General features: G+C 45.4%; 1 protein-coding gene across 3 annotated transcripts; it reads left to right on the top strand.

Annotated features, from left to right (window-relative positions):
- The first annotated feature begins 1,754 nt into the window (after nt 1-1,754).
- CLTA (clathrin light chain A) lies at nt 1,755-23,244 on the top strand. Of its 3 annotated transcripts, XM_077756189.1 has the most exons (7): nt 1,755-2,098; nt 9,679-9,716; nt 11,665-11,782; nt 16,325-16,436; nt 20,660-20,713; nt 21,841-21,876; nt 22,811-23,244. In XM_077756189.1, the coding sequence occupies exons 1-7, from the start codon at nt 1,882-1,884 to the stop codon at nt 22,980-22,982; spliced, it is 747 nt and encodes a 248-aa protein (XP_077612315.1). In that variant the 5' UTR covers nt 1,755-1,881; the 3' UTR covers nt 22,983-23,244. The 3 variants fall into 3 exon arrangements, with proteins under 3 accessions (XP_077612315.1, XP_077612313.1, XP_077612314.1); XM_077756187.1 differs by lacking the exon at nt 21,841-21,876; XM_077756188.1 differs by lacking the exons at nt 20,660-20,713; nt 21,841-21,876 and having other exon boundaries at nt 1,757-2,098.
- Nucleotides 23,245-25,228: the final 1,984 nt, after the last annotated feature.

Here is a 25,228-nt window from a genome sequence, read left to right as displayed (position 1 = left end):
CTAAAATTTTAAGTTTCTTAAATATTTTTCTACAAAAGTTTCCTACATTTCCTACTTAAAATAACTTTAAAAATACATGCTTTAAGCAAATTATTACTTTTTGTCATTAAAAACTTTTTTAAATGTTTCTTTTCGAAAGAGTGACAGAGCACGAGTGGGGGAGGGGCAGAGAGAGGGAGAGAGACACAGAATCCAAAGCAGGCTCCAGGCACCGAGCTCTCAGCACAGCTGTTCAGAGCCCACCATGGGGCTTGAACTTGAACTGCGAGATCGTGACCTGAGCCAAAGTCTCATGCTTAACCGACTGAGCCACACAGGCGCCCCGTGTCATTAAAGATATATATAGTTTTTATTTTTTTATTTTTTAAAAAAAATTTATTGTTTTATTTATTTTTGAGAGAGAGAGAGACAGACGGACAATGTGAACAGGGCAGGGTCAGAGAGGGAGGGAGACACAGAATCCGAAGCAGGCTCCAGGCTCTGAACTAGCTGTCAGCAGAGGGCCGTCGCGGGGCTCGAACCCACGTATCGTGAGATCATGACCTGAGCTGAAGTCGGACGCTTAACTGACTGAGCCACCCAGGTGCCCCAAAAGATACATAGAGTTTTTTAAAAAACCACTTTCCTGTCTTCTGCTGACAATCTCTGGAGACATTTCTGACCTCTGGTTGGTTGGTTTTTGCTTTTTTCTTTTTGGGGCTGGTGGTGGTGGTCTTCCTGTTGGCCACCGCTTATTTCAACAAAAGGTTAACTGTGATCACCCACTATCATTTCTATGGCGTAGCCAAAATCCCCTGGTGTAAAATACTGAAAGAATTTTAAAGAAAACTCCTGCTCTCCTTAGCTGACCGAGGTATGTACATACAAGAGGCTGTACCATTGCTGGGTTTCCTCTTGACCATTCCCTGGGTGATTAATGCCTTCCCACACAGGGACCTGTTTCCCTACGAAATTCCTAGGTGATCCCTGAGGAGTTTTTCAGTTCTAGAAACGTATGTGTAGCCTTCGTAGGACGTAGTGGCTGCAAAATGGCTTTCTAAAAGCAGATATATTCGCCTCTTTATAAATATATCGTGGGGTAGAAAAATCAGAATGAATTAAGTTTACTTATTTAAGTAATCGCCACACCCACGGTGGGGCTCGAACTCACCACCATGAGACCAAGAGTCACATCCTCCACAGACTGAGCCAGCCAGGCGCCCCTGAGTGCGTTACGGTTCAGTCCAGTTTCTCCACAGAGCAAAATAATCCGGCTGGGCGAACGAATTAACAAATACAAAATTTTTAACAAAGCCAGTACACAGCTCTGAAAGGATTCAGTCTTCTCAAGGAGCCTGGGAAGAAGGCAGTGTAAGAGTCTCAATCCCATTTTCCAAACGAGGAAACGGGTTCAGAAAGCATAAGGAGCTTGCCTCTTCCGTAACGGACCGATCGTTGCCGCCCTCACTTCACCTCACCTCCGGCTTCAGCACTAGAGTCCCCTCAGGGATGGTAGTCCAGGGTCCGGGCAGCCCCAAAGGCCAAGTGGGTGAGGCTGCTTTAACCATGCCACTTCCGCCTCCCTCGCGCCAACAGGGCTCACCGCCCTCACAGCCCGCGCTCTCCGAGTCACGAGTTTTCCTCGGGGGTCCGCCCCTCCTCCGGGTGATTGGGTAGTTCTTGAACTATTTCTGTCCTCTGATTGGCTGTTACCCCTTCGGCTCCCACCCCAACACCGCCTAGACCAACCGGATATAGGGGCAAGGTTTCCGCTTCCGCCTTCTCCCTCCCGTTTGTCGTCGGATCGCGGTCGCCGCCACAGCTACCGCTGCGGGGCGCGGTGTCGATCGGTCGGTTGGCTTGTCTTTCAACGTCGGTGTCCGTGCCGTTGAACTGCCCGCCATGGCTGAACTAGATCCGTTCGGCGCCCCCGCCGGCGCCCCGGGAGGTCCCGCGCTGGGGAACGGGGTGGCCGGTGCCGGCGAAGAAGACCCGGCCGCGGCCTTCTTGGCGCAGCAGGAGAGCGAGATTGCGGGCATCGAGAACGACGAGGCCTTCGCCATCCTGGACGGCGGTGCCCCCGGGCCCCAGCCGCACGGCGAGCCTCCGGGGGGTCCGGGTGAGAGTGCGGGCGCATTTGGGGCGGGAGGACTTGTATAGAAACTTGGCCCAGAGTGGGTCTGAGAGCTCTGTGTAACTCTTGTTTCTGGCTGAATCGGGAGGTTAAAGAAAGAGTGCAAGGAGGAAACGAGACCCTGGCACACTCACTGCAGAAACCTGGGTTCGGGGAGCTTACTCCGTCGTATGAGTATGGTTGAGTGCTCCTGGACGGGGCAGAGCGAGAACGCAAAGAAAATAGGGTGACTTGTCAGGCTGAAGAGACTGAAGAAGCCGGTTCAGCTCAGGAACTTTTCATTGAGCACTTGCTGTGCTTTGAGGCTGGCCTCTGAAACATAGCCGCATTGGCGTAGTTTGGCCAGACTTGAAGGCAAGTCTGAGCCCAGCACAGAACCAGTTACTGAAAAAGGAAGGCAGAAAAAATGAGAACAGTAGTGTCGTTTTTGAGATCTATACAAACAAAAATAGCAGTGCAGTTCAACACTTGAGGTGCACAGAGTTGGATTGTGAGGGGGAAAGGAGGCGTGAGACGGGAACTTGAGGAAGGTGGCCTAGCCCTGGAGGAAGAAAGTCCTGCCAAAGAAGGGTAAGAGTTTTACCATTTATTGAACGGATTATGGCCAGGATTTCTGGAGCTCTGCTTCCTCTGGCAACAGCTTTGGTAAGCAGTGTTGCCTAAGCAGAATTTAAGATTAGTCTGGACTAGCTTTTCAAAAGGTGAACAGAGAATACTGTGTGGCCTTTTCCTAGCCAAACTAGCAAAAACAAAACCAGAAATGGGGCGCCTGGGTGGCTTAGTCGGTTAAGCGTCCGACTTTCGCTTAGGTCATGATCTCGCGGTTCGTGGGTTCGAGCCCCGCGTCGGGCTCTGTGCTGACTGCCAGCTCAGAGCCTGGAGCCTATTTCAGAGTCTGTATCTCCCTCTCTCTCTGATCCTCCCCTGCTCACGCTGTCTCTCTCTCTCTCTCCCCTAGAAATAAATAAAATATTTAAAAAAAAAAAAAGAAAACGAGCAGTAGCATGCCAGGTCTGACCTTTGAATGCCTTAACCGTGGGTGATGCTTGGAATTATGGTGGGAGGAAGAGCTGATTGGAAGAGACCTTTCTAGTCATATGGGGAAGTAGGAACTTAGCTGGAAGAAGTAAGACCTGGGTTTTCATTTTCTTAAAAAAAAAAAATGAAAGGAGAATGGGGCACAGTAGGGCAGATGGGAGTGTTTGTACTACTCCAGCCTTAAGGGGCCCGGCACATAACGTAAATGAGAGAAACCTGCTGGAAATGAGACACTAAGGAGTGTTGGAGACCCAGGTTTTGGTGCCCTAGGGATGTACTCTTTATGGAAGCTTTTAGACTCCGGACTCTAAAATTAGTGTGCCAGCCAAGCGGTACCATTTTTGTGAGTAGGAGTGGGGAGACTGCTTGTTTACACTCCTGAGTTTTTATACCGCACCATGGTACCTCCTAAGCAAATTAGTCCCCCAATAAAAACTTACATGAGAACATACACTTGAAAATGCAAATTACAGCAAGCAGGTGGGACTGAACTGTGAACTGGGCTATGGCGGGAGATGAAGTTGGCCTTAAGTGAATAGGTTTTTGTGGTTGGGTCGTGTTTATTAACATTTGCCGGAGAATCATAAATTTAGTCTTTAGATCCTTCATTTACATCCCTCATTTAATAAAAGAAAACTTGAGTCTTACAGAAGAATGACTTGCTTAAGAAAAAAGGGCAAGTTTATAGCTTTGCCCCAAGTCCCCCTACCCTTTGATTGTACCATGTTCTGTTGCAGTTGTGTCAGCAGGGGTATCATGGGATAAGAGATTGTCATTTCCGAAAGCCAGTTGTGGCTGCCTTGGGTAGGACAGAGTTCAGAGAATCAGGACCCATGGTTAGAAAACCGTCCTGACCCAAGGACTGTGTTACTCTTGTTCACGACTGTATCCCGATGCCAGGGCGTCTTCGCAGATAGTGGATACTCAAAGGAATGAACAAGAAAACCAGGTCTAAGAGTCCTGTATAGAAAGACAAATGATGATGGGCAGTTTGGAGAGGTAAAAGGGAGAGGATAGGTGCTTTCTTCACTAAGCTTTCAGCAAGGGGAAGGAAGGGATGGTTGCTGACTTCGTTTCTAGGAAGGATTTTGTTAGTGAACAGGCGTTCGTGGACTTAAAGCCAGTCCCCTGACCGTGCAGTTGAGATCAGTAATAGTGCAGTGGTCAGCACTTCCTTTGGGGATTAGAGAACTAGTTGGGCTCTGCTTTTTTTCCTTTCAAAGAGGCACTCTCGTGGTTAAGATTCTGTGCTGTCCTAGACTGCCTGAGCGGGAGTTTAACTTTGTGGTCTCAGGCAACTTCCATAACCACCACTGCCCTGCTTAAGAGTTTTCCTTTGTGTAAAGTACAGATCTCCATAGAGTTACAGATTACATTAGTACCTGTAAAGTGCTTACACACTTGGTATATTACTACTACAATTACCTGGCTATACTCTTATTCCAGGGAGGGGGGTGGGAGAGGGGTTACAAGGCCTATAGGCCTTGGCTTGTGCTGAGGAAACATTTTAGGAGGGAGCCCTGTATCAGATGTGTTACTATACAGAAACATAGGCAGGAGGCTCTAACAGATTGAGGAAAGAGGAACATACTTAAGCCCTCCCCAGCCTTGGGGAAAACTCCATGAAGGATGGGGACAGGCAAAAACCAGAGAGCCTGAGCCTCAGTTGTTAGGAGGTCTGCAGAAGAGAGGTTAGTTTGGAGGGGGGAGGTAACCAGCTGAGTGAAGTGTCTCAGATACTGAAGAATAAGGAAAGAGGCAGCATAAGTCTAGAGCTGGGGAAAAGCCCTCAATCGTGAGGACTAAGGAGGGAGGAGAAAAACAATTAAGGAGCTACTGAAAGAGTATGGCAGTGAGGCAATATTTGTTGTTTCTGACAAGTCTGTCCTTGGAGAAGGAGGGAGAGAGGCACATGAATTAAAGTTTTCTGGAGGAGGAGAGTTATTTTTTTGGTAGCACTGGTGGAGAGAATTCAGGGAAATCTCATGCATGATAATTAGTAGTACTGCATGCTTAATGTATGCCTGCTTCTCTGTAGTTTCAGATCCACATAGTAAGTGCAGGCTAGGTAGTGGCATCCTATTTCAGTAAGAACTGATCATCATGGAAGGTAAGCAGTGTTCCTAAGGTAGTAAGCTAATAACATGTCTCCTCTGGAATTCAAGCCCATGTGTACTTGACCCCCAGTGGATGGGGAACGTGGGAAGTTGAAGGTGGGTTTGGAACCAAGTGTCTTCCTTCTCTGGAAACTAATTCTGGCCCTTGTTTCTCTCTGGAGTTCCTGAGATGCCCTAGAAAGTTTCCTTCTGAAGCATCAGGTTACTTAGCTTAGGTATCCTAATAAATCAAGGCCTTGGATGTCCTCTATGCATGTTTTTGTAGCAGTAAGCTTTGACTTGGCCAGCTGAATGTCGGTTCAGTAGTACAGTAACTAATAAGAGCTCAAAGCACTTGCCAGTGGGTTTTGAATGAGTCTTCAGACCTAAAGGACAGGCAGCATGTGACTTAGGAGGAGGTATAGGATGACAGTTTCTTCTAGTTTTGTGTATGGAGTAGTGATCAAAGTCTCTTACTGTTGGGAATGGTCCTGGGCTGGAATATATTAAATGGACAGCTGGTGTGTTAAATGTAATATATTAACCAGAATTTAGGCTCAGGCCTGGCCATACTAGCTATTAGAAGCTCTAAGTGTCAAAATTATCTCACTCTTTGGTCTGACAAAAAAATAAATTCCAGGTGGATTAGAGGGAGGCATTTTTGTTTTTTTAGTACCAGAAGAAAAGTGACTGTCTCAGAGTATAAAAGTCCTTCAGCATAAAAGCAGATACAGAAATCCTAAAGGAAAAATTGATAGTGTCCATATATAAGTTAAGTAGCTCTAGGTGTTAGGTACTATAAATGCTATAAAATGACAATGGGAAAAATACTTGTAATAAGAGAGGACGAATACTACAAAGCAAACATTTAGAGATCAGAAGATAGAAAAATGGGCAAAATTCTCACAATTCAATAAGGAAGAAAATCAAACATCAGATATGTGATTACCTCACAAGAAATTAAGATTGACACAACAAAGCCACCTTTTTTCCCTGCTATCAAATTAGCCAAATTAAAAAACCCAATACTCAGTCTTTGGTGTCATTGAGAGTCTGAGAAATGGGGGCACCTGGGTGGCTCAGTGGGTTAAGCATTCGACTCTTGATTTTGGCTCAGGTCCTGATCTCAGTGATTGGGAGATGAAGGGCTCCACAGTCAGCACAGAGCCTGCTTGGGAGTCTCTGTCTCTCTCTGTCTCTGTCTGTCTGTCTCTCTCTCTCTCCCCCCCTCCCCCTCCCCCCCACTTGTGCTTACTTGCCCAGCTGCCTGCTTGTGCTAGTGCTCTCTCAAACATAAAAAAAAAGTCTGAGAAATGGGGCAGTTGTGCTGATGGTAGTAATAGAAACAGACTGATAGAAACACCGATCAGGTGGTCATTGTTTAGTTAAACTGTATATCCTGGGGCGCCTGGGTGTCTTAGTCCATTAAGCATCCGACTCTTGATCTCTGCTCAGGTCATGATCTCCCAGTTTAGTGAGTTCAAGGCCCATATTGGGCTCTGCACTGACAGTAGGGAGCCTGCTTGGGATTCTCTCTCTGTCCCTCCCTGACTCATGCTGTCTTTTTCTCAAAATAAACATTAAAAAATATTAAAGTTGGGGTGCCTGGGTGGCTCAGTCCGTTAAGCGTCTGACTTCAGCTCGGGTCATGATCTCACGGTTCGTGGGTTCGAGCCCTGCATCGGGCTCTGTGCTGACAGCTAGCTCAGAGCCTGGAGCATGTTTCAGATTCTGTGTCTCCCTCTCTCTTTTACCCTCCCCCATTCGTGCTGTCTCTCTCTCTCAGAAATAAATAAAAAAAATAAAAATAAAAAAATATTAAAGTTTACATCCTGTGACCAGCAATTCTATACACACACACACATACATATATATGTGTATATTTTTAAAGTTTATTTATTTTGAGAGAGAACACGAGATAATCTCAAGCAGGCTTGAGCATCTGACTCTTGATTTGGGTTCAGATCATGATCTCAAAGAGTTCTGGGATCAAGCCCTATATCAGGCTCTGTGCTGAGCGTGGAGTCTGCTTAAGATTCTCATTCTCTTCCCCTCTCCTCCCCTTCCCCCCACTAGAACATTCCCTCTAAAAGAAAATGGGCGGGGCAATCAGCTTTATTTTTTAAAAAAGTATGAGAAATGTGTAGAAATAAGCAAGAACTATAACCAGCAGTTGAAACCTAGATCAAAACCCATGGAGGTAGATAAATGCCTAGATCGTGCTGTTTTATATCCATTTTTAGATTATCAGATGATCTTTCCTCTGACTTTCTGGCCTGCTCAGGTATTGGACCACTTTTTAAAGGTTGATTATCTCATAAAACATGCAATTATTTTTTCTTACATATCTTAAAAAATTAAGAGAAAATACTGTCATTAATTATTTGCCCCTTGAGGAACACCTTGTTCATCTTTCAAGGAAACCTCCACCTATTTCCAGGTCATTTGTGAAGTGCTGATACATTTAGGTTTATTGTAAGGATTAAAACTTAATGTATATAAAATATTGGACATGGTGCCTGGCACCATGGAAACAGTAGTAGGTACTTTCATATTTAAAACACTGAGAATTTAAGGGCATAGATGAATGAATTCCAAGAAAGCATATGAAATTATATAGCATTTTCTTCTCTCTTCCCTTTTTTTTTTTTTTTTTAAATAAGAAAAGTGTTTTAGAGTCAGGGAGATGTGCTGGGGAAATGATCTATAAAAATTTTCAATACTCCCAAAGCCAAAAAGAAGACTAATTGGGAGAAGCAAGAGAACCAAAAGAGTGGATAAAATGTTGGGTTTCATTTGGAAAATAGGCAGTTCGAGTTGGGTTTAATTAGGAATCAAGAAGAGCAGTTTAATGAAATCTTTGCCTGTTACAGGGAAAGGATGAGGTGAGAGCATTCTGCCCCAGGCCTCAAAGCAAGCTGTGATGTTTCCATAGAGTGCTTTTCGGGGGCCTTGTGATGGTGGCCCACACTAACTGCTTGGCATTACTTTTACTACATGGGTTCTTGTGTCTTTTAGGTTCATCTCTCAACTTCCCTCTCTCCCCAGGCAATGAGATGGTCATTGTAGTGTAAAAAAATGGGACATATAATAGAAGCCGTACATAGTAGGTAGTAGATGTGGGTCAGCCAGCAGCTATGGAGTGCAGAATGTGTAGGTGGAAGCTCAGTGCTCATGGTGCCTGGATCAAGGCTTTTGAAGGAAGGCAGAGCAGGCACTCCAGAGGGATGGCATTCAGTTTGTGGATTGCCTCTTAGTGACTGCTTTCCGGTCAGGGTGGGGGTTAGGACACATGCTTATCAGGCTGATCAGATAAAAGAATACAGAATGGGTTTAAAAAAAAAAAACAAAAACAAAAGTGGGACTGGGGTCCCAGCAGATAGACCAGAGCATATGCTGGATATAAAGGCCATCCTGTCCTATGGGCCCGGTGTAGCTGGATCTTCTGTGTGCCTGCCCTCATCCCAAAAGCTGGACATCCCAATCTTGTGAAATTTTCTGACTTAGTACTTACTTGTGTTTTAAATAGGTTTAGCTTGTGGACCACCGTTTTGTGTTTTTAATTTTTTTTAAACATTTGCTTGCTTGCTTATTTATCTCTTTAGAGAGCAGTCAGCACAGACCCCGACATGTTCCATCTCACAAACCGTGAGATCATGACCTGAGCTGAGGTCAAAAGTCCAACGCTTAACTGACTGAGCCACCAAGACACCCTTAGACCACAATTTTGTACCATACGGATTGATAGTCTGTAGGTCTTAAAAGGACATTTTTTTACATTTCTCAGATGGACTTTCTCTTTTAGCTCATGAATGATTAATTGTGCCAGTAAGACTGGATTGTACACCATACTTTGAGTTTTTTGTGACTTGTGTCCTTGAAAACACTGATTTAATTTGGTATGCCCGAATCTTATTATTGCAGGCTAATTCCAGGTAGTCTGGAGGAATTAGCAAGAAGTCAAGTGTAGACCCTCAGGTCTCTATAGGCATAGGATGGAGAGTCCTATCCTCCAAAAAAGTACCTTGATTTTAACATGAAGCTGCATGTCACTGCTCACTGAATGATTCCAGGCCCACTTTTCCTTTGCCTTCTCCAGAACTTTCATAGAGAGACGCACTGTTGCTCATTGAGATTCTTCTGCCAGGTGTCCATGTGTTCTCTTTCTATGCCAGAAGATCAAAAGGTTTTTAACTAGGGGCTTGGTACAGATTTATCCACATTTCGGTGAAGTAATTTGTGTATAAGTACATCTTGGGTTTATTAAACAGGAAGTCATTTGCTCTGTCTAGTGCCTATCAAGAGATGGTATTAGTATAACTTACAGTACCTGCAGCATATAGTATTATATTATATGCTATTGTATGCTATAGTGCTTTGGCCCAGCATTGGACTAGTCCTGATTGATAGACTGAGTTTTATGTCTTGCAGATGCTGTTGACGGAGTGATGAATGGCGAATACTACCAGGTACAGAGTACTCTGATTCTATGTTGAATGATCGTGGGCAAGTCTTCCTTTTTTGTGATTTGAATTGACTGAACTAGAAAGGACCCCACTCCTTTGACTCTCCTAGATGTATTAGTATTGGGTATGTTACCTGCTAGAATGGAAGGATTTGAAGAGAAGTGACATTGATGGAGCATTCTTCTAAAATGTTACTAATCTGGCCTGATTGTTACCAATTTTATTCTTCAGAAATGAGCCTTCGTGATAATGATGGTAGCAGTGGCTAGACACTGTGTGCCTTGTACTGTGTCAAGCACTATTTCTACTTAATCTTTAATTCTCTCAACAACCTGGGGGATTTGTACTATTGTTCCTGTTTTACAGATGAATAAACTGAAGCACAGTATATGGTGGGGCCAGCATTTGAACCTTTTAGATGATATTGGGGACGGGGGTGGCTGGAATTTGTTGTTACTACCATTATTTTACCTCTTTCTCACTAAGCTTTCAGTTGTTAGCCTAACTTGGATTACCTTAAACACAGAAATCTAAGTAGTTTATATAATTGAAGTGTCCTTGGACCAGGACTCTGGCTCTGGTTGCCGAGTGTGCATTTTTGTGCTCTAGCTTTTTTCATGGCGGTCAGATGGCACATTGGGCTTCACACATGTGCATGTCCTATTGTCTAGAACAAGTGAAGGTTTCTCCTCTTCTCCCAACCACCCAACAAAAGTCCTGCGTTTCCTTCTGGACCAAGTGGAAGTAGTCACAATGACCTGGGGGAATAGCATGATGCTTTGCTTATTCCTGGGTTTCTGCCCATCCCTCAACCAATTAAATGACAATAAGTACCAGACAGTAAACATTTAAGCTTTGTCATGAAGGTCTCTGTCAACTACTCTTGCTGTACTGTGAAAGCATCCATAGACAGAACATGAATGGGCGTGGCTATGTTCCAGTAAAGTTTAATTACAAAAACAGGCAGCTGCCGTGGACTCTAGTTTCCAATCCCTGGTTTAGAACTTAATCCTTAGAGTGAGACACAACAGGGTTCAGATTCTGGCTCTGTCCCTTACTAGCTGTGAATTGGACATGTCAGTTCTATGTCTCCGTTCCCCAACTGTGAAATGGGAAGAAAACCTTTGCCTTGTAAGTTGCTTGGGAGATAAAGCTCTTATGTGCCTGACACATGGAAAGTGTTAATAAGTTTCTTTTGTTTTTTTTAGTTACTAATATTTTAAATAATTCCCTTTCCATCTTTTATGGTCTGGTTAGGTTAACGTGGAATTTACTCCCTAGTTCAACAGGTGAAAAAATCTAAAAGATAAGTCTCTTTAAGATTAAATTCTGTTTGAGTCTTTATCAGTGTATCAGACCTTAGCCACTGTAAAGGAGAATCTCCCCCCTCACCCCCATACACTTGTGACTCATATTTACTTCCTTTTTATTCTTTTCTTTGGTGTGACTATAGTGACTGCACATTTTCTTTTGGACTCCCTTTTACCCAGAATTCTCATATTTCGGATAGGTGGCATTAAGTGATCTTTTCCCTGCATTGTATAATGGCATTTAGAAGTGTTAGGTTCTAGGCCTTGCTGGGCTCTATATTTACCTTTGTTACTTTGAAGATCCCACATAAGCTGTGTGTCAAGTGAGGAAACAAAAACGGATGACACTGTTTCCTAGGAAGTCCATTACCACCTCCCCCATTTTCCTCTCTCCCACTCATGTCTCATTTATTAACAGGTAGGAGAACAACTACCTCCCTTGTGGATTGTAAGCATTATGTACAGTAGTGTTGAGAGCTCCCTATCAGCATGTGAGGTTGTGTTGTTGCTTTTAAGGTAATCCTTTAACATTTTACAGCAGCCATCAGTGCTGTACATAACCAGGGGTTCTACCATGGATGAAGCGTGTTTCAGGAAGGAATGTTTAATACTGACAGCACACAATTGTGTTTTGTGTTAAGGAGAGTAATGGTCCAACAGACAGTTATGCAGCTATTTCACAAGTGGATCGATTGCAGTCAGAGCCTGAAAGTATCCGTAAATGGAGAGAAGAGCAAACGGAACGCTTGGAAGCCCTTGGTAAGGAATCCCTTTATCTTTTTGGGTGTCTGTTTTCAGTGTAATAGTTGACCTTGACGCTTACTACTTTTTAACTAGGAATTAGCCATAATATCCTTGTCTAGTATTTGGGCCTTTCTCAACCTGAAGGTCCCAAGGCCACCCACACGGAGACACTTGATCACAGGCCATTGTGTGAGAATTAGGGCAGCTTGGAGAGCCGCCAAGTGCATCCTCTCAGGAAGAGCAGAACAGTGCTGTGGAAAGAGTCCTGAGCTTGGAGTGAAAGAGTAGGTTCAAGGTCCAGCCTTAACTCTTACCAGCTGTGGGTACTTGGTTGCTCAAACCTTGCAGTGTCTGTTATTTCATCTGTGGGATAAGAGCAGTGTTACCAACCCCAAGGGTAGTCTGGGATGGTATTTATGAGGGTGTTTTATAAACTTGAAGGTATCCTGTCCATGTGAGAGACTTGAGTCCATTTATCATTTGAAGGCTGAATTTAACGTGACACTTTAAGAGGAAAACGTAAATTTTAGGAAACATGTACAATTTGGTTTTCCTATTCTAATCTCTCTGGAAGGTAAGTTTTTACGTTTCTGTAGGTGAGGAATGGGAGAATCTCACAATGAGTTTTTGAATCACTTAGCTGAGAAGTGGAAGAGTTAGAATTCAGCTTAAGTCTATCTTGCTTCATAGTCCAGACCCATCTGTCCCTTAGTCACATTGCATTTAAGTGTATGCCGTCCCACCAGGCGGGCCCAGCCCAAGATCAGTGCCAGCTGGCCTGGCCATGGTGAAGAGCTTTTGGTCAGGATTGGGAGGCTTGGTATCTGTACTTGTGAGTTGCAGAGGTGTGGTACAGCATGGACATAAAGCCATGGTGTAGTCTTCTCGACTTTTTATTGCAGTTTCAAACAGAATAGTTGAAAGAAGAGTAAAATGAACTTGTGTGTACCCCCTAGATTCAGTAATTAACATTTTGCCATATTGGGTTATCTTTATATAAATGAAGCACGTATGTGTGCATGTATATGTTTTCTACAGACCTGTTTCTGATCCACTTGAGATACATCACATATTTCATGACTATATATTGTGTATCTAAAAATAACGATGTTCTTCTGTGTACCCATAATGTCAGCATTATTCCTTCTTGGGATCCACTGAATTAGTAAATACTTGAATCCTATTTTTCAGATGGGGTAGCTGACCCCTAGAAGTAGGACCAAGTCTGTTATTTCTCCAGCCCAGTTTATGTGGCTTTCAGATCAGAGGGCACACTTCTGTTTGAACCTTTATGGCACCATCCAGTCAGTAGTAATTTCTTCGATAATGGAAATACTGCGTTATCTCTGCTATCCATTATGGTAGCCACTAGCGACATGTGACTGTTAAGCACTTGAAATGTGACTAGTGTGACTGAGCAATTGAATTTTCAATTAAATTTTCATAAATGGCCACATGTGGCTAATAGCTCCTGTATTGGATAAGATGAAAATGGTCTTTGTGGTGCCGGCAGCCTTGATCCTTGCTGGTTCTTCTGAGTAGGCTGAGAAGCTAAGACTTAGCTGGTATTCATTCGTCGTTTCCATGTTTCAGAACCCAACCTTTATCTTTTCCCTTGCCGTGAAGTATAGCAAAGTTGTCTCCCATGGAGGGAGTACACTTTTGGTATCTGGAAGAATTGCATTTTTTTCAGTTATCAGATTGGGCACTGGGGGAATGTTCAGTGAAGTATGTTCTTTCTTAAGATGCTTTTATGAAGGAAGTCAAACATGTGGCTTTGCAACTGAATTAAATTGGTCTGTGAACCTTAGGTGTTTTTTCAGTTTCGTCTTTTTTCCTTGTGAGAACTGTGAGAAAGCACAGATGCTAAAAATAGAGAATCCGTGCCAGTCATTTTCAGCTTGGCTGTTGGCTGTGTCCTCAGATAATTTTCTTTTCCATAACAGTAGTAGGGATTGCCAGAGAAGACAGCTGTCCGTGTGCCCTGCTTTCTAAGGGGACTCTTCATCCTTCTCTCCCTCTTCTGCCCAGATGCAGAGATTGTATTGCAGCTTAGATCTAAGCTAAGAGATGATTTATTTATTTTTAATTTTTTTAATGTTTTATTTATTTCTGAGAGAGACCGTGTGAGCTGGGGAGGGTCAGAGAGAGAGGGAGACAAAGAATCCGAAAGAGTCTCCAGGCTTCTGAGCTCCTAGCTGTCAGCACAGAGCCTGACATGGGGCTCGAACCCATGAACTGTGAGATCCTGACCTGAGCCAAAGTCGGACGCTTAACCAACTGAACAACCCAGATGCCCCTAAAAGCAAGGAGATGATTTAAAGAGATGGTTTTGGGGCGCCTGGGTGGCTCAGTCGGTTGGGTGGCTGACTTCAGCTCAGGTAATGATCTCACGGTTCGTGGGTTCGAGCCCCGCGTCGGGCTCTGTGCTGACAGCTAGCTCAGAGCCTGGAGCCTGTTTCGGATTCTGTACCTCCCTCTCTCTCTGACCCTCCCCTTCTCACACTGTTTCTCTCTCTCAGAAATAAAACATTAAAAAAAAATTTTTTTTTAAATGATGGTTTTATGTAGGAACTACAACCTGTGGAGATGATCACAATTTTTATATAATTTTTAAGAGAAAGTTCTGTGATATTTTGTTCCTGATATATAATAACTTTTGAAAAAACCATCATTAGACTACACACAAAGTACTCTGCAATCAGAAAGTAATGTTTTGGAAGTGATTTCAGCACTCTTGAACAGGAGACCTTGTATTTTAACCTTGGTTTTTTTTGGTTTTGTGTCCACATGCACTGCCAGCCCACAGCGTCGCAGCGTCCTCCATTCACTTACATGATAGGCTAATGGGTTCTTTATAATTCGAAACTTTTGGAGAGTTTCTAGTAGTTAGAGACACAGCTTTTTCTGTAGGTTGTACTGTGAGATGTTCTTGCAAGGGCCCTAAAAATGCCCCCAAATGCTGAGTTGCTTCCCTTCAGGGGGTTACTTGCCACCACTGCCACTTTGTAACCTCCTTAAGGCTGCTACTTCCAGGTCGGGCTCTTGCTCTGCACTGTCCAAACTCTTGTCTGGAGCACTGGTGAGCACCTTCTAGTTACATTTTGTGATTCTTTCTAGGCTTGCTTTCCTTTCCATCCTTCCCTTTGGAGGCAGCTTAATGAAGTAAGAACGTGTAAGCTTTAGAGTCAGGTCTGGGTTTGAATCTTAGCTCTGCCACTGACTTTAACCTTTAGAAAGGTTACTCAGACTTTCTGAGCTATAGTTTGTCTCCATGCTGAGCATGGGTCTAGAGTTTACCTTCTTGGGATTGTTGTTAAGATTAAATGAGAGGTCTCTTATAAAACAGTCTCTGACGGGCATCTGGGTGGCTCAGTCAGTTAAGCATCCAACTTTGGCTCAGGTCATGATCTCACAGTTTGTGAGTTCAAGCCGCACATTGGGCTCTGCGCTGACGGTGCAGTCTGCTTGGGATTCTCTGTCTCCCTGCCCCTTCCCCACTCATGCATGTACGTTTGCTCTCATCTCCCAAAAATAAAAAAAAAAATTTTTTTTAAATAAGAACACCTGCCAGAGAGGCTTTTCGTAACATGTTTAAAGTGAACTCTCAAGGTAACTTCAGATGTCAACTGCAGCAGTAGCTATGACCTGCATTTCTGTCTTCCGCTATCTGTTGACTTGGTCTTTTTAGCTTAATGTCTTAGGGAATACTTAGTTTTGAGAAACTTAATGTTTGAGAATCCAGTCTGGCAAACCTGCTAAGTTTGCATCTTCTAATTTCTAGAACCTTTTGGATAACGATTAGTAATCCCCTGCCCCACCTCAGCCCCTGCAATCCTCCACGAGAGTTTCTGTTTTAGTTCTTTCTTCACTCTGCTACAAACTCACCCTGCAGTCCACACGGGAACAGCTGTTTTGTCGTCCCCCTCAACTCCTACCATCTATTCTCTGTTCTCTGGTTGCTGAACCCTCTCTGCCTCTGGTAATTTTAACCAGAGCTCCCTGCTTCATAGAAGTACTTCTACCATTTTTAGTTAAGAGAGTGCCACCTTGGGGCGCCTGGGTGGCTTAGTCGGTTANAAAAAAAAAAAAAAAGAGAGTGCCACCTTATGCTTTACAAAACCATTGATTGTCAAACCTGGGATGTTAAATATAGTTTGGGAGAAGCTTTTCTTAGATTATTTAATATTAATAGTCCACTTGGAACTGATATTGGCAGCATTATTAAAGAATGATCCATAATTGCTTTTTCCCTGGTTGGTGCCCCCAAAGGCTTTTTTCTGTTAAAGTATTCCTCCCCTTCTCCACCCCAGCAAAAAAAACCCCCTAAATTAGTGAATCCACTAAGATGTCAGTGGATTGAGATAGTGTGAAACACCTTGAATGGAGCCCCTGAGATCAGAGACTGGATGCACAAATAGGGAAAACTGAATTCTGTCTTCCCTCTTGCCTAGGCTCCCTCCAGCACACAGCAGTTTAATAAGACCAAGAGAAATTTATGGAGCGGACTTTGATTTGTGTTTTGCCTCATTTTATTTCTTTTCCTTCCCTTCAAAGATGCCAATTCTCGGAAGCAAGAAGCAGAGTGGAAAGAAAAAGCAATAAAGGAGCTAGAAGAGTGGTATGCGAGGCAGGACGAGCAGCTACAGAAAACAAAAGCAAACAACAGGTCAGTCCCCGGTTCTTCTAGCACTGCTTGCTTTCCAGAATGGAATCAAATTCATTTCCAGTGACCAGTAGGTCTCACATGCTGTCTCTTTTAGTGTGAAATGTATTTACAGGTTTTGGGAAAAGTACTTGAAACCTAAAGGTTGCAAGTCTCTTGGGTCTTAGGAGCTTAAGAGTTTAGTTAACATGTACCGCTTGTTACAGGGCATGAAGCAGCAAAAGGGAAAGTTATGTCATGGATTAAGTCCACATGTGGAGACGTAACTCTGAAATGAAGGGCAGCGTTCATGAATATACCAGGATCTCGGTACTCTGGAGATTATAGACTTGTTCATGTTGCATCCCCTAAGTACAGCCCTGCTCTCTGAAAGCTGCTATGCCGAGGGGCCTGTTAGCAGGGAAATGCGCTTTGTAATGAGGTAGCCAGGGATGTTCAAACACGGTGACTTCAGAATGAAGGGTCCTCCGGGTACATCTGTCTGAGAAAATCTTAAGTTGACCTTTTTAAAGTGCTCTTCAGGATGTACTCCCTGAAGGGCCATTAGTTGCAGGGAGAAACTAAGCTCCTCCTCCTCTCCCCATGAGAGCTGTGGTCTCCATGTTCACAGTCCGCTTGGAAATAGTGCAGAGGAAGGTGGAGGCAACACTGCAGGCTACGAGGTAGGCCAGTGGCTCGCCTTCCCTGCTTCATCCTGAGCCCATCTCTCACACAGTCACTTCGCTACCCTGGTGGAAAGATAGGCAAGACCGAGCCTGGGGATGCCTGTAGTTTTCAGGGTAAAGAGCCTAATTAGGTTCCTGTCCTCAGAGGCAGAGGTTGGTTTAAGTGCTCTGGGCTCTAGCAGCTCCTTGTTGGAAATCTGCCGGGAAGGAGGGAGCAGATGGCTTTGCCAGGCAGCCCACGCCATCCTGGGGCACCTTCGGCAGAATGGATGGACCGTTCTGTTCTGTAGGCTTCAGCTGTCTGTCTCTTGTTGGCCATAGTTAGTTCTGTTGGCTGCCCCTTAAATGCCAAACGGGAGCCTTGTCCTGGGCCCCTTCCTGTGAGGATGTATCTTCTAGGAATGCTCTCAGGTTTCAGTGAAGTTCTGTGATAAATATGGTGGCACCACCCTCTGGTCTTCGCGTTGAGTTGCTCAGGGTTCGCTACCAAGGTGTCTCCTGAGCTTGTGGTCATTTTGAAGTGCTGATAGGTCTGGGCTGCTTTATTCTTTGCTCATTCAAGATGATTTACCCCAGATAGAAGTTTAAATCTCTAAAGGGAGATGAGCGAGTGCTTTGTGCAAGCACCTTGTGAAGCTCTGTTTATCTTAGTAAGTTGCACGGTAGTCAGTCTGCCCTGAAGTACTTGGTAAAACCAGGCTGACCCTCCCTGTTCAGGATCCCTGATGGGTAAACAAGTTGACATACAGATTCTCAAATTATTATGGTGGGAATAGGCTTCTAATTGCAGAAATTTTTTAAGGCCAGTTTTGCTGAACTGTAGCCCTTCTGGAAAGGAGGCGACTGTCGGCATACAGCATCAGTTGTCCTTGGTGGGAGTAAGCACATCTCTTTTTAGGAGCTCAGTCTCTAAGGTTTAGTCCCTCCAGGAATCGATTTAGGGCTTTGGTACCTTTCTTAGAATCATAGAATATTGGACAGTGTCATAGGTGAACTTCCCAAGTTCCAGAGCCGGGGAAAGACTTAAACTTGCCACTCATGGAGAATGGAGAGCTGTGTCAAACCCAGGTCACTTGCCTTGCAGAGACTTTGAAGCCTAGGGCAGACTCTGTGAAACTAGAGGCACCTGAGCCATTGGCACCAGGGTTCCAGGATAGAGGGGATGGTTTTTACACTTTATTCCAGTTACTCTTCATGGACTGGAATGTGAGCCAGTTAGAGCCACCGTGGGGGCCTTCTTCCAGTGACACACACCCTTTCCTGGAGACGGTGACAGTGCTGACCATTCCCTCTCCGACTCTCTAAACAGCGTCCTCTGGGACTAAAGGAGTAAGTCCCATTTATATACGTAAAGGAACTTGTTTATAGGTAAATAGTGAATATTTTGAGATGAAGAGTGCTATTTCAAGCATGTGCCCTTCTCTCTGGATGACTTTTGTAGCAGCTCGGTGTTTACCATAAAGATAAGGTAGAGTAGTTCCCAAGAAGAGAATTGGTGGGTAGCCAGGGCCTGTATTTATGAGCGTATCATCAGGCCTCCTGATCTCTAGGTGCCCTGAACTACACAACCTTAGGAGCACATCAGTGCCCGGCACGGCGGGTGACAGCCGATCTTGCCTTCATTGCATCTGTAGTCTGGTGTCAGTCCTCAGGTTGCATCTCTTTCCTTTTATTCCAACTGGGGCCCAAATGCTACTGCACAAGAGCCATCAATTATTAGTGACAGCCTGTGGAAAAAAATTCCTTCTCCATGGGAGCCTGTCAGGACAGTGTTTACTCAAGACCACCCGTAGACTGTGTTCCCTTCTAAACCGTAACAACCATTTTCCCCTTTTACAGGGGGCTCTGGTGCTAACTTTTCACCTCTTTCAAGACTTCTAAAAGTTTGGGGAATCCATGATTCTCTGTGATGGCAAATATTTTTTCCATGCCCCTTTGGGACTCTTATGTGTGTCGCCTCCTGAGCACCCTGTGGTCAGGCCCAAAGGCATTCCTCCTCCTCCCCTTTCCCACAGGCTCCCGTGAGGATTGCTGTGGTCAGGCCCCTCTGTCTGGGGGGTGAAGGACAAGCAGGCCACTTAGATTATGACTTTCCATTTATCCCACCTGTCCGTAACTTGACCTGGATGGGGCTCCATGTCACCGACACGCATTGTAGTCTTGGGGCTAACTGCAAACGAGCAGAAGCCTGACCTTCAGGCTTTGTTGTCTTAGTGATGCCTCCACTGGAGTCCTTAAACCTTTATTTTCTTCCAGTAGGAGCAAGCACAAGCCAAAGTTGATTAGGTTTAGCCCTTAGTGTAAACTAAAAGGATTATGGGTTTACAAGCTGGCCTGCCTTTCCTTTCCTGCCCACTCATTCTGCCCACAAACAACTCTGTTTTCCTGCTGACTCACTTAGAGTTACAATCAGGCTGTCCTTTCTGCTTTCTTTAAATTTCCACAAAACACCTATGTATAAACCAAAATGGGAAAGAAGGCAGGCTGTGGGTGAGTCTAAAAATAAACCAAAATAACTAGAATTTCCCTTTAAATAAGTGAGCCTAGATTAATAAGCAGGCTTGACTTTCCTTCAGAATGTCCCTTCCACTCTGTGCCCCAAAACCAGCCTGGCAGAGGACAGGGTGAGACTCCTGCAGGGAGGTTCCCCGCCTGCCCACAATGGATGGGGTGGGCTGGCTGGGCCCAGGGATTCAGCCTGGGGCAACACAGACTAAATAAGCTAAACTCCACCCAGCATGCCACCCTTTCCTTTCTTTCCCAGAGCCCCGTCACTTTGATCTGTTTCTGTGAAGTTGGGGTTTCTGGACTGTACCTCGTGACGGCAGTCAAGTCTGGCACGGACTGAATGGGCAGACTAGCTTATTCAGGGACACACAGGAACACAGTGCCAGAGCTAGCACCCTGGGCTGCAGTCCTTGCCACATCTGTTCTCAGAATATTAAAAGTGGATCCCATTCAGCCAGGGTGGTTCAGAAGCAAGAGTCGGATAATCCAAGAGCACAGTGGCTTTGGGGCCTAGCGTGTTTGGTGTCGGGTAGCTGGCAGTGTTCGTGCCTAGTGAGACTCACTGAGGCTGGCAGGAAGCTGGCACGGCTTCCTGCTTACCCACCAGCTGGGAGGAAGCCTCAGTGGACAGTGCAGAGAGCCGGGCAGGCCTGCTGCTGCGTTCTGCCACCTAGGGTCGGGCAAGTGGCTTCATCTCAAGGCCACCCCTTCCCTGATCTGTAAAGCGGTGCTCTCCTAGGTTGTCGGGGTTGAGAATTGGATTGAATGGACACGGAGTCTCTAAAAGGGCTTACCTGGATGTGGGTGCTGAGAAAGGCTCGCTCGTGCAGGAGCCGGGGGAAGGAGTTGGCAGGGCTCCCCGGGGCAGGCTGGCCGGGAACCTTGCCTGCCGATCTCCAGCGCGTGAAGCCTCGCTGGGTGAGGACGGAGCCTCGGGAGCAGCGCCCCGGAGCACAGTCCTGCTTCTACTATGGATTTGAGATGTTTCTGCTTCTCAATGTTCTCTCTTTTTTCCTGCCTGCTTGCCTGCCTTTTGGACCTCTTGCTGTCTAGGGTGGCAGATGAAGCTTTCTACAAACAACCCTTCGCTGACGTGATTGGTTATGTGTATGTTGCAAAACTAATTCCTTTTCTTGTTTTGATTCTACTTTTTGTTTAGAGTTAATGCTCCCGTTATGTCACAAGTTGCTTTGCTTTCTGAATTATTTCAGATTGGCACTCTGGGGACTGCCTAAGAGTTATAAGGTTGGGGATATGACCCATCGATTTGTCTTGCAGAATTGTGACTCCCTTTAAGTCCGATAGCCCTTTTTCACGTCCAGGGTTTTGGAGGGAAGGAAGCAAACGTGGGTCATTTGTGACCTTGTCTGGGAAGGCTGTGGGACAGGGATAGGCTCTAACCTCTTGCTGCAACCCTGCCCCAGGTGGGGACGGACCGTGTCCCCACCTGGGAGAGGTGGAAGCTCTGGGGTGGGGGTGGGGGGTCGGTATTCTCTACATTTAGTTCTCTAGAAGAACATGTGGGGTTGGTTGCTTCTCCCCTGGGGCAGAAGGGCCCAGAGCAGAGGAGATGGTCTCATTGGGTAAGGGGGTAGACATGTAATTGTTTCTCTATGGTTTTATATGTTGGAACTGTTGAGTGGCCAGTTTATGATGCCCTGTCCCCCTCGTCTGGCACAAAGACGCCCCAGCTTTTTAAGGTCAAGATAGCGAAAGCTGTCTGGTATGGGCCACTGTGGTTTCTTCCTCCAAAGGAAACTACGTTTTCTCTGGGAAAATATTTAGCAATACTGCTTTGAAAACAGGAATTCTTGTTTCCTCAAGAATTAGGACTAGATTTTGATATGAGGGTAGAAGGGTGGACAGTAGGCTCGTGGCTGTAGAGCCTCTTAGGGCCTGCACCTTGACATGTTCATCCCTTTAGGATACAGAATGGGGTTCCCTGGGTCTCCAGATGCATTTGCAATGAGATTTGTGAAATGCTGGACTTACAGGTGGTGTTGGATTGATTTTTTGCACATTCTCTCTGGAGTACAAATGGAGACTGGAAAGGTCGAGTCTGGGTTTGCTGGGCAGCAGGGTGGCCCAGCAAAGCCAGCTGCACGTTCCCAAGTGTAGCTAAAGTGGCAAGGGCATGTCTAGCTTACTGACCATCTGCATTGAGCTCATTCTCATTTTCTATATCTGACCTAAAGTTTCTCTCCTTGTTTCTTTTCTTCTCTTCACCTTTAAAGCACAAACATAAACCATCCTTGCTACAGCCTAGAACAGTTAAGTAAACCTTTCTCACTGCCCCTACCTGTGTGTGCCATGAAGTCGCAGTGTTGTAGTGGCTCTGGGCTTCAGCAGTGTCTGCCACGGCCATCCCTGTGAGAGTGCCACCCCTCCGTCCCCACAGACCAGTCATCTCCATTGCTTTTGCTTTGCCCGTGATGCTTGTTGGAGTAGATGAATATAGTGTGTCTTCCTTCCTCCTCCCACTGTCCTTTCAGGCTGTAGCTCCCGCCAGTTCCAGCTGGGGGGTGGGCCGACCTTCACGTGAGCAGCATCCTACCAAAAAGCAGCTGACATTGATTGGCTGTTCAGCCATCAGATGCCCACCCCTTCCAGACAGGCCCGAGTGGCCCAAGTCACCCGGCTGGAGGGAAGATGGCCAACTTTGAGCTGAACTGGAGAATGCCCTAACAAACCCCCTTCCAGAATGGCTTTAAGTCTCTAGTGCCTGCTCGCATGGGAGCTTTGTCTTGAATTCCTTTTGATCTGCCCTGTTTCTCTCCGGTCTTAGGGATAAATCCAGAGGCTATCGTGCAATGACCGGTGGGCTTTTTAAAAGTCACTGAATTTACTTGAAACTCAGTAGAGCCCAACATAAACCACTGTTCACATTCTTGACCAGCCTGCTGCTTTGCTCCTGTTAATGAAGGCAGTGCATAGCCGGCCAAGGACTTGCTTTTCTAATGCTCTGTATCAACAGAGAGAGAGTGAGCCCTGCACCAAACACCTGTATTCCAACATTTTACACAGCAGCCCGGGCACCCTGTGCCTGGGAGAACTGGCCACGTGTCTGCTTCTGAGTCTGACCTGAGCCAGGGGCTGTTACTCTTTGGAAAACCAGATGCCATTAAGTCAGGCATGAAGAGGCAGCCGCCAGGTAGCTCACAACGGGTTCTACATTAAACCAACATATTTCGTTGTTGCTTCCAGGGCAGCAGAAGAAGCCTTTGTAAACGACATAGACGAGTCGTCCCCAGGCACTGAGTGGGAACGGGTGGCCCGGCTGTGTGACTTTAACCCCAAGTCCAGCAAGCAGGCCAAAGATGTCTCCCGCATGCGCTCTGTCCTCATCTCCCTCAAGCAGGCCCCCCTGGTGCACTGAAGAGCCACCCTGTGGAAACACTACATCTGCAATATCTAAATCCTACTCAGTGAAGCTCTTCACAGTAATTGGATTAATTATGTTGAGTTCTTTTGGACCAAACCTTTTGTCTTTAGAGTTGATCATTGTTTGTGATTGCATGTTTCCTTCAACTGTGTTCTCCCTGGCATTCAGAGAGGAGGGGGAGGAAGCCTCCCAAAGGTAGCCTCAACCTCTACTTTTGTGCATTATTCTGAGAATAAATTTGTTTCAGAAACAATAACCATGAAGTCTCATTATTGACCTCAAGATACACTGCACGTTGGAGTGAGATTAGATTGGAAGGGATAACGAATTTCCTTTATCATTTCTAGCACTGAGGAGGCAGAGCCATGGAGCGTCCACCTCTGCTTTGAACTAAAAGAGCTCCAAGTTACTACCGTCTGTACATAGCAGGATGCTGTGGAAGTTCCCATTTGAAAAAAGGGAGTTCCGTGGCTAAAACTTAACCTCTCCTTGCTCCCCAGAGATAGAGCTGTTGCCTCCCTTACCAATCCAGCTGGCTCTTGTCACCGTCCCCTACTTTAGGTCTTGGGTAGTATTTTTCAGCAGGGGTCTCTCTAGGGTATATATTATTCCTTCGGATTGACCCAGTAAACCTGCATCAGGATGGCATTACTTTGTGGCTAGCCCTGTTACTCTGGGTTTCCACAGCACACAGTGGGGTCTGTGCCAGCCCTAGGATTGCACTGTTTCACTTGTCAAATCCTTCATGTAGGCCTGGCTGACCAAAACACTAGGCCCATGTGCTTACATAATTAAAAATACACTTCTAGCCCTAGACTTCATATGCTTAGTGGCTGCGCATGGTTAGGTAGCAACCCAACTGCACAGCACAGATTAGAGAACACTTCCATCATCACAGAAAGTTCTGGACCATACTGATCTACACACCAGGTACCACTAAGAGACTGTAGTCCTTTCAGGCTTTAACATGTGTTACCTGCCTTCTACCTGTCACATTTTAGGTGATTGATAGTTCAAGCAACAAAGTCAACTAATAAAGCCAAATCAGAAATCTGCTTATAGTTACCTGATGCTATTTCCAAGTTGGAGATGGCTGTAAACTCCTGTAATACCAACCAGGAGGGGTAGATCCTGCCAAGAAGGTGCCAAGAAGGAAAGTTCACCAAGTCTCCTATGGTAATTATATCTGGAGGGGAGAGGAACCTTCATTACTTTTCTGCCCATGTCCCCCCCACCCCACCCCTCTCTAAGCTGCTTAGTTGGGCATTCCTTGATCTGACTCACATTTCTGGCCTCTGCTCACTCCTCCCCTTCAGCCGCTTTTGATTACAGTCAGGTAATCACTCTCTGTTCAACAATTTATTACTTCTGGGCCTTGCTAATGCCATTCAAAATGTCAAAAGCCTTTTTAAGAACCAGCTCAAAGGTCACCTCCGCAATGCCCTCCCTCTCTCCCCTCTGTGAGCTCCTGTGGCCCTCTACCTGGGGCGGCTTACCTTTTGTATCCTCCTGGTGGCAGAATCTAGGCTGCTCTTGCCTCTCATGCCAGATGGGCTTCTTGAGGGGAGATGTGGCGGTTGTAAACGATCAGCTAAAGTTAGTCTGACATTCCCCAGGTCAATATGTGACTGGTTGATATGACAAAAGGACTGCTATGTAACTTCCAAAGCTAGATCATAAAAGCAACACAGCTTACTGCTGGTTTACTGGAACATCCAGAGCAACACAGGCTGGATGTAAAAATTCTACCACCCTGAGGCCACGTTCTGTGAGGAAGCCCAGACCAGCCCACACAGATCCTGAAACAACAGGCAGAGAGAAATGTCTGGCCAGTCCCTCATGTTCTAACTTCCTGCTAGCCCAGCTCTACCCACTGTAACTGCAGATGCGTCCAATACCTGGAGTCAGAAGTGCCAAGTAGAGCCTTTCTCAATTCCTAATCCACAGAAACCATGAGAGAAATGACTGTTTGAACCTCAAGTTTTTAGTAGTAACTCAGAATTGTTTCTGACAACATCCATTACCCATATGGGGTTTTATAAAAAGGAGGGAGTTTGGTCCATGGACTCAGAGTGTTCAACACTCAGTTTCAGACTTCTTTCTTGGGACCACTTTGCTTTTCATGTCAAATTTTAAGTGTTATTTAACACAGTACTACTGGAAGTCCTAGCCAGAGCAATTAGGCAAGCAAAAGAAAAGGCACCCAAATTGTCATTTTTTGCAGATAACATGATATATAG

Source organism: Crocuta crocuta, unplaced genomic scaffold, assembly GCF_008692635.1.
Source record: "Crocuta crocuta isolate KB4526 unplaced genomic scaffold, BGI_CrCroc_1.0 scaffold431, whole genome shotgun sequence".
In the NCBI taxonomy this organism is placed as follows: Eukaryota; Metazoa; Chordata; class Mammalia; order Carnivora; family Hyaenidae; genus Crocuta; species Crocuta crocuta.
The sequence above is the reverse complement of the archived record's forward strand: the minus strand, read 5'-3'. Positions and strand labels throughout refer to the sequence as shown.

Excerpts from the sequence above, each read along its gene's own strand:
- CLTA (XM_077756189.1), top strand. The coding sequence starts at position 1,882 with ATGGCTGAACTAGATCCGTTCGGCGCCCCCGCCGGCGCCCCGGGAGGT. Across the intron at positions 11,783-16,324 it reads GGAACGCTTGGAAGCCCTTG|ATGCCAATTCTCGGAAGCAA; the intron begins GTAAGGAATCCC and ends TTCCCTTCAAAG. Across the intron at positions 20,714-21,840 it reads GCTGACGTGATTGGTTATGT|CACAAACATAAACCATCCTT; the intron begins GTATGTTGCAAA and ends TCACCTTTAAAG.